At 50.2% G+C, this 13044-nt stretch overlaps 5 protein-coding genes across 5 annotated transcripts; 3 read left to right on the top strand and 2 right to left on the bottom strand.

The window, feature by feature from the left end:
- Positions 1 to 675: 675 nt before the first annotated feature.
- N7469_005706 (demethoxyubiquinone hydroxylase family protein) lies at positions 676 to 1410 on the bottom strand (the record flags this gene model as incomplete). The annotated part of the gene is made up of 1 exon (XM_056644626.1): positions 676 to 1410. One exon carries the CDS (start codon positions 1408 to 1410, stop codon positions 676 to 678), a length of 735 nt encoding a protein of 244 aa, XP_056501440.1.
- A 413-nt stretch (positions 1411 to 1823) lies between these two features.
- On the top strand, positions 1824 to 3693 carry N7469_005705 (RNA polymerase-associated protein; the record flags this gene model as incomplete). The annotated part of the gene is made up of 4 exons (XM_056644625.1): positions 1824 to 2041; positions 2105 to 2850; positions 2909 to 3048; positions 3100 to 3693. 4 exons carry the CDS (start codon positions 1824 to 1826, stop codon positions 3691 to 3693), a joined length of 1698 nt encoding a protein of 565 aa, XP_056501439.1.
- A 677-nt stretch (positions 3694 to 4370) lies between these two features.
- Positions 4371 to 8358, top strand: N7469_005704 (uncharacterized protein; the record flags this gene model as incomplete). Its single annotated transcript, XM_056644624.1, has 2 exons — positions 4371 to 7216; positions 7269 to 8358. 2 exons carry the CDS (start codon positions 4371 to 4373, stop codon positions 8356 to 8358), a joined length of 3936 nt encoding a protein of 1311 aa, XP_056501438.1.
- An 861-nt stretch (positions 8359 to 9219) lies between these two features.
- On the top strand, positions 9220 to 10821 carry N7469_005703 (uncharacterized protein; the record flags this gene model as incomplete). Its single annotated transcript, XM_056644623.1, has 1 exon — positions 9220 to 10821. One exon carries the CDS (start codon positions 9220 to 9222, stop codon positions 10819 to 10821), a length of 1602 nt encoding a protein of 533 aa, XP_056501437.1.
- A 292-nt stretch (positions 10822 to 11113) lies between these two features.
- Positions 11114 to 11989, bottom strand: N7469_005702 (uncharacterized protein; the record flags this gene model as incomplete). Its single annotated transcript, XM_056644622.1, has 1 exon — positions 11114 to 11989. One exon carries the CDS (start codon positions 11987 to 11989, stop codon positions 11114 to 11116), a length of 876 nt encoding a protein of 291 aa, XP_056501436.1.
- Positions 11990 to 13044: the final 1055 nt, after the last annotated feature.

Below are 13044 nucleotides of genomic sequence, written 5' to 3'. Positions count from 1 at the left end.
CTTACCTAAAACCTATTTTTGCAGTTATACTACTATCATATTGTACGTACTACTACTAGTAGTACTCTTCACTCAATATTTCAATATACTTACATATGATAAGGGATTGGGTCGTTGTGTAAGACCCAATATCGACGGAGTAACTAGGTAGTTACTAGCAATAGACGATAATATTCTTTTAGCAGGGAGGGTCATCGGCGATAAAATCATCCAAACTACTTCTATATCATTGCCTCGATCGCTGATACGAAACACGGCGAACAGCATTTCCATACTGGTGGTATTTACCTTTTGAGCGCACTCTGGTGGCCTCCAAGTTTCAAGCTGGTCCATCTGACTACTATTCGACAAGCTTAATGTCCACCGGTTGATTTGTAGTACCTAGTGCACAAGGTACTATGTCGAAATTGACTGCCACCTCGGTGTAGGAGGTCTATCGTTGAGAATAGCACCATCGACAAGAAAATCAACCTGATCACCGGGGCTCCGATAACCGCGACGATTCAGCTCAATCAGAGATCTTTTCAAAGATAGTTGAAAATGAAAGAATTATAAACGCTAATTGAACGACATCGTAGCAATATATTCCACACTAATGATACAAATGTTGTACAGGCTTATAGGGTGCGATATGAATGACACAAATAGACACCACAGTACGATATGCCGTATAATTCAGACCTTCTCGCTGATCTTGATAGCGGTTCTGCACCCAAGGCGAATCACATCCACAAGTGGATCGTATGGCCTGGCTTCCTTGGAGTCGTTTGCGACGGCATGGTCTAGGTGCTCAAGTTCCTCATCACGAATCCGTCGAAACGTCCTCAGCATTCCTTTTAATTCATCATCCAGCTCCTCACCCCTCCTTTCAGCATCTGCCTCCCACGACAAAATCTCCCGTACTTGATCATTGTAGTGTGAACCGATCTCCGTCTCCACCGCCTCGGTACATGCCATAGCAGCTTCTCGTCCTAACGCCGCGGTAGACCAACCCAGAAAGGTAGCCGCGGCCTCCCAGATCGGGTACATGGCGGTTGGCCGAATTTGATGTTTTGCAACAAGTTGATTGAATGTCTTTAGGTGACCTGCCTCTTGATCGTACATGTGCTTCATTAAGGGCCGAAGGTGTGGATGGGATCGGACCACCTGAGGTGTTTGCGCAGTGTAGATGAGTGTTGCAGCAATTTCGCCAGCCTGGTTGACCCGCAAAGCACTGTCCAGGAATTCGCGCTGGGTCTTACTTAGAATGTATCGAGGCTTGGAGGTGCCGTTTGATCCGGTGGTGGCGCATCGTCGCTGAGAACGTACGGCAGTCGGGGCAAGAAAATCGAGGAGGATCGGGGGTGATCGATGAGCTGAGCGTCGTGCCTGCGCGGTCAGGCATCTCCGTAGTGTAGGAATAGACGACATCGTGTGAATATTGGGAATGGCAGCTTCTTGCAGTAAATACCAAGTCTCGGAGGTTCGTTGGACGGGATTGCCGCTGCCGCGCGCTTGAGTCTTGGCGCGCCGGACGTCATGAACCGACGGCAAAGGCCAACTTGCGACATACTACGCCGTCCTCCCTGCGATACCCTCACCTTTACTACCGAATTCGCCTGTACAGAACCCCTGTTATAGTTGGGGAGTTTTCCGACATCGAAATCCTGCATTAGGTGGATAGCCTACCCCGAAGCTACTCAAGAATCTTTGCGCCTCCTGGCCAGGAGTCTCGACTGCTGGTTCAGGATTTGATCGGCAGACGGAAAGGCTTTAAGCCTATCTTTATATACGTGAACTATTTCCGCTTGTTAATAATAGCTGAAATACCGGCTAAATTCAAGATGGCGGACGCTTTGGATGAGGAGCTGCTCGCTTTGGCAGGTGACTCTGATGAGGAACAATCACCTCCCCCTCAGCAAAAGGATGAATCGCCGGCACCTTCTCGTTCACCCCATTCACCAGACCGCGATCTATCGCCCGAAACTACAAATCGCAAAGGCCAGGTCAAAGGCTCCCGACGTTCAAGAAAGGCCGTGAGAGACGAGGAAGACGGAGAAATGTGAGTAGAACCCTTTTCTTTGATGTTCTTGCCGTTTTCACTGACAAATACGGTTGAATGAAGGTCTGACGCCGAATCACATCATTCTCTTCAATCGGCTCCCATGTCAGAGTCCGACTCCGAGGGAGGAGACTTTGACGCCGAAGATCGACCGATTTTTCCTTACGACAAGTTGTACTATTCAGCGAAGGAGAAAGACGAAATCATGGCGATGCCTGAAATCCAACGTGAGGAGATGCTCTCAGAGCGTGCCCAGCAAGTCGATCGCCACAACCAAGATCTTGCTCTACGTCGCCTTCTGGCTTCCAGGGAGCGTGAAGAAGCACGTGCCGCCAAACAAGCTAAGCGAAAGGCCGGCTCAGCTGGTCTTGATGAAACCCAAAGAAAGAGCTCCCGCCAGAAGACCACCCTTGGTGGCCGCAAAGTGGGAGAAACTTCCGCCGCAATCGATGCCTACAAGCGCCAACGAGAGCAAAAGGGCAAGCGTGATCTGAATCGTGGCCGTGATACCACACAGTCTCGCCGCCGATCATCTGTCTCGAGTGCCTCACAGGCTTCTGATGACGATGCTGATGCTGAGAGTGATGTGGAACTAGACGACCGCGTTGGTAGCTCTGGCGTGGTGCCCAAGGACGACCCTCCTGCCGAATTACGGGAGATCCAGCGCGCTCGTGTTGGCCGAAGCAACTTTGCTCAAGTCTGCTTCTACCCTGGATTTGAGGATCGTATCACTGGTTGTTACGCTCGCGTCAATATCGGCCCCAGCAAAGAGACCGGGTTAAATGAGTACCGTCTTTGCTTGATCACTGGTATGTTACTGAGCCACTCACTTATGTCAATTTTTGTTCCCTGCTTATTTCGCTCCAGGTTTTACCACAGGGAAGCCTTACGCAATGGAGGCGTCTAATGGACGTCCATTTGTCGTCGATCAGTATGCGAAGTTAGCCCACGGGAAGGCCATCCGCGAATTCCCCTTCATTGCATGCTCCGACTCTCCTTTCACTGAGGTATGTAGCACCGACCCTACATTACTATCCAGATCACTAATCTTTGGATAGGCCGAGTATGCCCGCTATCGTAAGACTATGGCGGTTGAAGACTGTAAAATGGCCACTCAAAGCAAATTGGCAGCCAAGGTCACCGACATCAATAAACTCATCAACCACCAGTTTACGAAAGAGGAATTGAGTGAAAAGCTCCGCAAACAGGGTGCTCTCGATGAAAAGAAAAATGTTCTTCGAGAAAACGATATTCAGCGTGATTTACAATTCGCACGAGCCAACGGAAATGACGAAGAAGTCGAACGCCTGCAGAAGGAGCTTGATGATATTCGAAACCCTAATCTTTCTTGGGGAACTTCCTTGGTCACCAAGCCGGCTGCAGACCAGCAACTTTCTGAGGCAGAACGAGTCCACCAGATCAACCTGCGTAACCAGAAACTTAACCACGAGAATGTTCGTCGTGCTCAACTTGAGGAGCGCAAGGCTGCTCGCAAGGCTGCAGCTGCAGTGGCTCGCGGTGAGGCGGCTGTTGATCCTTTTATGCGTGTCCGGACTGTTGCGAAGACCCATCACGATGTAAACACAAAGCCCGGGGACGCACCAAAACCCGCTGATTCTACTCCTACCGATACGCTCAAGGACTCCCCCTAAACCGGCCGCCAACATCTCCGATGCAGCTAAGGCGAGCTTGACTCCGAAGAAGAAGAACGGGTTTATGATCAGCTACCGAAATAACGACGACGAGAACATCGCAGCTTTGGACATGGACATTGATATTGAAATTTGAAATTTCGCATGGCCGCTGCTTGGATTTCCGAAATATGGTTGACTTTTGTTGACAACACATTTAATAGCTCTCAAAATCTTGTACACTCTAGAATATCCGGAGGCGGATGCAGAAACGGTGTTTTTTCCATGCTTCTTCTTTTCATTCGGGATTAGACGTCAAATCATGCGGCGTCTAGAGAAAATGATTCCTTGTCCTACGGGGCTTTTGTATTATGAGCACAATTCGAATGCATCATGGCTATCTATCAAGACAGATGTCGAGTACCCGTAATGATCATCGAGAAGAATATCTCAACACGGATAGTTCATTAGTTCTTAGATGCCCACTTAGGGTAATTGAGGCGCGTGATTAGATGTCACGTGAACCACCTGGCAACGCGAAGCACGCGCATCGCGTTGGACATCTTCAAGTATGCGCGCCCTTGGTGACCCGCATTGTCGACTCCTCAACCCTCTTTACTATTATCCATTGAACCCAGAATGATCTATTCCTCCCCATAATTGCGCCTCATTATCGTTTGGACCTTCACACATCTACAATGTCATCCGCGTCTACGCCGCGTTCGACGCGGTCTCCGTCTCCGGCCAGCAATTCGCCTAATATGCTCACTCCCGGTCAAAAGATTAAGGCCATGATGGCAGAATTTGATAGCGATAGCGACAATGATGGTGACACCCAAAGCACGAAAAATAAAACCACACTCCCGAAGCTGGACTTCGGACGCAACAACACATCTAATACCGAAACGCGCTCTCGATCCAACGACCCTTCGGACGACTCGGACGATGCAGACGACATTGCTCGACCTCGGGGCAGAATGGCCGCTCGCATGCAGGCAGAGGTAACTGAGACCACCGCACGAGATTCTGCTTTCTCTCGTTTATCGAATGCACTTCGGGCCGAGAGAGAAGAAGCTCAAAAACCACGCCAGAAGAGCCCTATCCAAGCCCGGGAATCAAGTGACGATGAACTTCCAGTGACCGGGCCGAAAAGAAAGAGCAATGCCAGTATGCGAATGTCGCAGACCCCACGAGACTCACCTGCTCACTCCCGTACCGGGTCGCCGTTGTTTGTCTCTTCACCTGCAGCTACCAGGATTCGATCTGAAGCCCACAGTGATAAAGAGGGAAGCAGTGATTCAGAGAAACCAACGAAGGCAAAGAATGCTAGATTTCTTGAACTGGTCGCTCAGAAACGCAAAGAACGCGAAGAGCGCGAGCGGATTGAAGCTGAGGAAAAGGCTGCCCGGCGAGCCAAAATGGAACAATTTAGCTCTGATATTCTATCTGGAGAGGAAAGTGAAGCCGATGACCCGGGGTCTGCTCAGAAATTATCCCAGAAAGCTCGTCAACCACGCAAGGCTAGCAAGAAAGCCCTGGAGGAAATGAACAGGGAGACTCAGCGCATGAGCCGCAACATGCAACTCGCTCATCAGGCGCAGACCAAGAAGAAGATTACGAAAGAGAGCCTCTTCGCTCGATTTAACTTCATGCAACCCGAAGCACCCCCAGCAGAGCCTGCTGCAGCGAACTCATCGTCAATCGTCGGTTCGCAAAACTCGTCTGATGCAGAAGGGCAGAAGGCTGAAACTCCTCGCACTTCTCCTGTCCTTGGTCCTGCTGATCCAGAAAAGCCTGACGTCTCTGAATTACCTACACAAGACCAGGAAGAACAGGAGAAACAGCAGACAGATATCGAGATGACCGATCTACCTACCCTCGAAGAGGTCATTGCCGATACCCCAGTTGCACCTAAGGAAATGGATATCGTCAACGCTGCCGCTGCCGCCGAAATTACTGCGAAAGGGCCAGGTGTAATCGCCCAGCCTACAGAAGCAACTCGAAAAGTCACGCCGCCGTCTGTTCGCGTTCTGATGTCCCGACAAGAGGTCGCCCAACACCAACATGACGGGTCAGATAGTGACGATCTGGAGGTCATTACATCACCTGCCAAATGCCGCCGTATTGCGGCTTTCGAAAACCTTCCGACACGCAACATGCAGGAGTCTTCCTCTATGACAAGGCTCAAAGCTCTAGCTCACTTGACTTCCTCTGACCATAAGATGAGTTCGATGAGTCCTTCTGAACTATCCGCCAGTCTTCTGTACAAGGCTCGTCAGCAGGCCGCCAAAGATAGACGTGAACGCATCGAAGAGCTTAGAGCAAAGGGCGTTGTCATTGAGACTGCTGAGGAACGGGCTGCTATGGAGGATAATGTTGAGGATCTGGTAGAAAAAGCCCGCAAGGAAGCCGATGACATCGCCAGGGAGGAACGGGCCGCGAGAAGAAAGGAGAAGGGTCTTGATGAGGAGGAGGAGGAGGAGGACGATGATGACTATACCTTCTCAGGGTCTGATGATGATGCATCGGGCGAGGAAGAAGAAGATGAAGAAGTTGACGAGAATGCCGAGGCCGAAAATGGATTCTTCGAAAAAGAGGCGGATGAAGCGGACGAGTCTTCTGGCGAAGAGACGGAAGCTGCTCTCTCAGAGCCTGAAATTGAAGCCCCTGGATCCCGCAGAAAACGCCGAACTCGCGTTGTTAGTGACGATGAAGATGAAGAGGAAAAGGAACAGCAGGTTCCATCCACTCCAGTTCGGCCTCCATCCCATGCTGCACAGTCTGCTGAGCGACCTCACTTCCCCGGAGTGCGAACACCCAATATGTCTCTCGGTCTCACCCAAGCCTTTGCTGGTACGCTTGCTGAAGATGATGCGAGTCAGCCAGGGGCTGGTACTATCCCCTTCTCCCTCCCTGACCCTGGGCAACCCGTTCCACGGCTTCGGGCCGAAGACTCTGAAATCCTTGTTAAGGACAGCCAAGACCAGTCAAATGAAGCCGACTTCATGCCAGCTTATAGTCAAAATCCCATCAGGGTGTCAGAATCCCCGGCAGGCCGTAATTGGTCCCAATTCTCGCAGATTCCTGATCCTACGCAAGATGAGGGTTTTGTTTTCTCGCCATTCGACCCCTCTAAACGCTTTAGGGAAACGCCACCAGTCTCAACCATCGACACAGTGATTGTCGGCCAAAGCCAGTCACCCGTTGCCGAGCGTAAAGGACGAGGCCTTCGACGAGGTCGTGTGCCTAACTTGTCTGCTGTTCAAGAAGAGCAGGAGGCAGACGAAGGTGACTTTGAAATCAATGCCAACGCTTTCAATGTCATGAAGAAGGCTTCCAAGAAATCGACGACCCCATATGACAAGAAGAATAGCAAGGCGAAGGGCGTTGTGGACGAAGCTGCAGAGGAATCCGAAGATGAGTACGCTGGCATCGGCGGTGCAAGTGATGACAGCGATGGAGAAGAGAATGCCCAAGATCTGCAGATGATCAATGACAACAGCGGCGAAGTTGTTGATGAGAAACAGCTTGCTGCGCTGAATGCGTATGTGTGGAATCCCAGTTTATGCGTGGATTGTATGCTAACATATTTTTAGTACTCATCAACGAAACCGCGACGAGAAAGATGTTGCGAAGTTGCTCAAGGATATCACAACTGGAGCGCTACGTCGTCGACGTGGCGCTGACGATGATCTTGATCTCGACGACTCGGATGATGAGCGCGTAGCACGTCGTCGTGAGAAACAACGAGAATTTGCCAAAATGCGAAGAGCACTTCTTGCTGATGACAAGGTGGGACAACTCGCTGAAAACCCCAAAAAGGCGGCGTTCTTCAAGGCCATTGAAGATCGCGAAGAGCAAGATGATTTTGAACTGGAATTCTTTGAAGAGAATGAGAGCGCGTCTCAAGGCGAGTCCTCTCAGGATGTAGCCGCCGACCAACAGACTGGCTCTGGTAATGACAGCAAGAAGCGCAAGCGACCCCTTGAACCTTCCACTGAAGAAACCACCAATCGACTTCCTCCCAATCTCCGTCGTACACCTGCAAGTGCCATGTCTAAGAAACCTGCTACCCTGGCTGAAATCCGTGAGACCCTGTCGTTCCTGACAGAGACTCCCGAATACGACTCTTTCCATGAGGACGCCTCTATCGACGAAGAGGAAGATGCTCATGAACAGGATGGCACCGATACATCTGCACACGATGAAGCATACTCCGAAGATGCGCAATCACAACCTGAAAAACCATTTGCCAAACCCAGCCACCCGCGTCGCACCCGCGGCACAGTCATCGATCGACTTGCTCTGTTGCGTCAAGCATCTTCCAACTCTGCAACTGCAACAGGCACTGGTTCCGCAAACAACTCGAAAATGGCCTTCCACAGTGGGAGCAACTCAGACGGACCGATTGGATTCCGTCCTCCTCAACTCTTGCGCCGTGTGACATCTGGGTCTTCTTCTAGCACATCCACCACATCCAATTCATCCAGCAAAATTCCCAAGGTGGCCGCATCAGGCCCCAAGAAGGGCGGTGCCGTAAACTCTTACACTGCCGCCCGTGAGCAGGAGCGTGAGAGGCAATTGCGAGCTAAGTCACGGAATGGCGGATCTAATATCGCGAAACTTTTGAATAAGCATGCTGGTGGTGGTCTGGGTGCATTGGCTGGCAAGGGCCAGTGGGATTGAGCTTGGGACTTAACTTGTTACGAAATTCTTTATGCATGTCTGTTCTGGCCATATATCTTTGCTTTAGGGTGCAGCGTTCCAGGCGTTTTGGGATGAATTCGCACAGGCACTTGGAAATTTATAGTATATTAGCATTTGAGAATGAATGAGTCACTAGTAACATGTACAATCCTTTTGAAGACAAAGTCTAGTTCTAGTAGCTACAAGGCAGCCTTGGAAATTTAACAGTGATGGAAACATTGTTTAAATAGTAGACCATTGCCAGTGGTACCTGAAATAGAACTTAGGGCTCAGACATCGGGATGCACGATATACAAACCTATATATTATCGTGGACACCATTGTCTCAATCAAACAATGGATTGTTTGATTGAGACAATGGATTCATAATAACATCAATCCTTGGAAACCAAGTCATCTACTAGTCAAATTGTACATGCAGTCCGATTCTTATCAGACTCCAATTACATTATTGTATTGTTCTGCTCATCTCAAACACACTTTGTTTCCCTAGTAGTGGCAAAATAAACCCGTTGAGGCCAAAAGCCGGAATTCTTTCTAAACAAGCTCGCCAACCAATTTCATCACCAAACACGCCAGTCATATTCCGAGAATCCTGCCATCGAATCTCACTTCCGATCCAATCGAGGGCAAAAGAAAAGCTCCGCCCTCGGACGAAACTACTGCAAAGCGAATGGTGGCTAGCGCTGGCGTGATGACGCGTCGCAGAGATCCGAAATCAGATAAACCATCTGCTGGGATGAAGTTTGGCACTTTTTCAATATTTGAAGACTTGAAGGCTCTGCGGAATGTTATTGATAGAGAATTTCAACAATTGAAACTCTTTCGTATTCTCGCAAGATGCACACCTTTCGCCAACTAACGATTGGCTTGCTTTTGAATCTATTGGTCTGCTGCTCCACTGCATCTACTGCCGATCCAACCATACAAAATGCAAACCATATTTTCAACGTGATTCACGATTCCATGCGCCAATGGGGCTCATCTCTTCATCATAATGGCGTCTCCTTCTTTCTCGCAACAGTTCCTGCTGGGACTCAATTCTATCATGGTACCTCCATTCCTGGCATTGTAAGTGGCACGGAATGGCTGGCCTTTGAGCCGGAGCATGCGATGGTCTTTGCTCGACCTCATCGTGGTCCTCCTCCTCCCAATCCACCTGATGGTGACAGTGATAAGGAAGATCAGAATAGCCACCATGAAGAGTTACGTCGTCGTCATGACCAAGACCCTTCTCATCCTCCTCCAGACTTCAAGGACGTCGACGAGAACGACTCGGGATATCTTCACACTTACGCCGCCGCCAAGGATCTTCGTCTCGTTTATATCGATGGAATGTCAGCTGGAAAAACGAACAAAGGGACTCTTGACTCGCAGGACTATGTCTTATTCAACGGTACTATTGAAAATTTCTCTAAGGATAAGAAGCCCCATCGTGGCTCTGGCGGCGAGTACGCCCGCGCCAAAAAGGCCTGTGAAATGGCGGAGAATGAATGGGAAGGTCGCATCGATGGCGTTCTTCGCATGGAAGCTGGATTTGAAATTATTCTTTGCTCGTTTGAGCGGGACTTGACGCCGATCCGTACTACCCAAATCAAGAAGGATACCCGGTCATGGGGAAAAGGCAAAGGCGGCCCCAAACTGCATGGCCCCCCTGGAGGTGACAAGAAAAGAACAGGCTCTGGTCCTGGTCCTGGAGGACATGGACCTGACTCGTCTCGTTGGATGCGTGCAGTTACCTCCCGGTATGATAGTATTGGGGGCAACAGAGTGTCGTTGAACTATGACAGTTTTGTAACTGCCTACTCACATGAGTTCAACCTTTTCCCTAACGACTCTACTCTGCCTCGTTTGGCACATCTTTCCCCCATCAACTGGGCAACTTTGCGCAGCGAAATCACTGCTATGGTGTCGAGCCAGGATCCTAAATCTTCTTGGGATTGGCAAGCCACTGCTGATATGATCGTTACTCGGTACAGCGATGAGCTGTCTTACATGGCATCCGGAAATTTCGCCGAGATTAAGGACTTCCGTGATCATATCGAGATGCTCCTATCGCCATTCATTGACTATAGCGAACGGAATATCTCGGAAGAGGCCGAGATATGTGCCACTCAATTTCTGCCTTTCCAGGTTCAAGACGACAAGCCTCTGGCCGCGCATGCCCTGCATCATGTTGCGCACACTATTTGCTCGACATTACTCGAAGCCTGGGCCGAGGAAAGGCTTAGCCTTGCCCAGGGTCGCATGCGGTCTTTGATTGCTTACTTGGATTGGACGACCTGGAAAGAATGCCGCGGTTGTAAAGATAACGAGATTTGCGTTGTACCAATCTGGCCAATGGGCACTATCTCTGATTACGACGACCCAAAGTGCAGAGATGCCTCTCGTCCGTATGAGGGAGAGGATGGGGACAGCTATTGGGGTGGAATGCATGGATGATTTCATATTACGACAGCTGAGTTGAAGATTGACTTGGGAGCAGACATAATACAATCAGGTTAAGCTCCAAAATTTCCATTTGGATATCAATTCTTGACGTAATAAATAGGTACAGATGAATTTGTAACGAAAAGTTTAGACGGGAACTCCTCATGTGCAGTCGTTTTGGTGTGCGTCAGCTCGAAAGCAACTCCTGCACCCTCGAAACATATCAACAGAGGACCCATAGAAGCGAATGTTCAAAATCCCTTCAAGGGTATCAAGGGTGGAAATAGTATAGAGAAAACATCATTTACAGAGCACCGCCGACGACGGAGCCGACAACGTTCTCCAGGGAGCCGAGACCCAGAGCGCTGAGGAGGCCAGTGGCAGTGCCCTCAAGCTTGACAAGCATGGCGGAGCTGCCATCCTCGCTGAGAACGCTGAACAGTTGGGTAGGGTCAGCAGTGATGGACTCAGCCTTGGAGACAAGGCCGGTCACAGAGGAAGCCTGAGCGACGACAGTACCAACGGGGCCCTGGACGGAGGAGAGGTCAAGACCACTCAGAAGACCGAGAACGTTAGATCCAAGCTTGACAGGGAGAACGTCACCGTTCATGCCAACGATGTGCATGACGGTCTCGGTAACATCACGCTTCAGGCTGCCAGAGCCAAGGCCCTCAAGGGTGCCAACGAGGCTACCGACGAGGGAGCCAACCTGGGGAAGGCCAAGACCGGAGAGGAGGCCCTCAACGGTGGAAGTGAGCTTGACAAGAGCAACGGAGCCGCCTTCAGTGGCGACGGTCATGAAGTTGGAGCCGAGACCCTGCAGGTTCAGGCCATCAAGGGAAGATGCGGTCTGAACGATCTCACCAACAGGCTCCGAGAGAGGCAGGTCGAGACCGGTCAGAAGGTTGGCAACAGTGGGCTCCAGCTCAACCAGGATGTTCTTGGACTCCTGGTTGGTGACGGTCATGACACTGTTGACCTTGTTGGAGGCACTGCTAGGCGAAGCAGTGGGAGCACCGGTGCAGGTGGGGATACCGGAGGGAATGGGGACGCCAGAGGGGATGACACCGGATGGGATGCAGCTAGGGACACCAGAGGGGATAGTGCCACTGGGAATGATATTGGTGGGCAGAGCCGCGGCAGTGGATGCCAGAATGGCGGCGATGGTGAAAGACTTCATCTTGTTTGATTAAGAGAGTGACTGATGCTGAAAAAGCAGTAATGAATGGACGGTATAAAACCGGAAAAAGGAAGGACTGTAGTAAGAAACGGTGGGAAAATGAAATGCTTCTTGGGGATGAACGAGACAAGAAAGTCAAATGGATTGGAATGCTCTTTTATACACACACCTTCAGAGATGATTCTCAGGGGCCACTCCTCAATTCCAAGCTCTGTATCCAACAGCGACATCTCTCCTGCCATTTCTGACGTCGAAAGAGAGAATATTCTCCACATTCAAGATGTTACAAGGCAACACTCACACCCCCGGTCTCCACAAAGTTTGCCAATAGTCCAATCCCATGAGATGAAGATGGACCTCGAGGCCATGTATCCTTTCATGTCAAAGGGATTGGATCCACAAGTTGGAGCCCAATGGAGGTGTAAGAGGAGCCAACACATTAAGATTGGACACGGAAGCAGTCCTAGTCCTCTCATAAGCTTCGTAGCGGGTTCATCTTCATTAGCCACTCCGCAGATCTGCTTCCTCCGTTAAAACTTCTTTGCCGAGCGGTCAAAAGGAGCTCCGCAATGATTAACGGCTTTTGATGGTCTTCCGATGAACAGAAGAATTGAATATAATTCCCATTGCGTCCTGCGTATCAACAGGCACGAACGTTAGCGGAAAAAGCAACTCAGTGGTTATATCTACCTAAGTCATCCTTCGCCACATGGTTCGCATGCACCTGTAGCGTAGCAACCGGGGCTAAGTTCCCTGCAGGGCTAAGAGGGTGTCAAAACACACTTCTTTGAAGAGTTACCGGCAAAGCCTTCTTAACCCGAAGATCGTCATTAGGGTTGCCGCCAAAACTCCAATATCTACCAATGGCAGTACGCGTAAACGCTTGGGTCCCTCAGGATCTGCAATGTTGATTTCCTTGAAAACAGTCTCAATGGTGCGTTTATCCCCGCCAGAAGGGGGCACATTACTTGGTTAGAGGTCCTGTTGTAAACAGACACTAACATTAAATAGCGCCGCCAGTGGATCCTCTAGCCTCCCCGAAGCCTGGTGGACTC

Source organism: Penicillium citrinum (assembly GCF_028827155.1).
Source record: "Penicillium citrinum strain IBT 23319 chromosome Unknown utg000004l:1.0-2404223.0:1.0-2405248.0, whole genome shotgun sequence".
Taxonomy (NCBI): domain Eukaryota; kingdom Fungi; phylum Ascomycota; class Eurotiomycetes; order Eurotiales; family Aspergillaceae; genus Penicillium; species Penicillium citrinum.
This window is presented reverse-complemented; position numbering and strand designations above follow the sequence as displayed.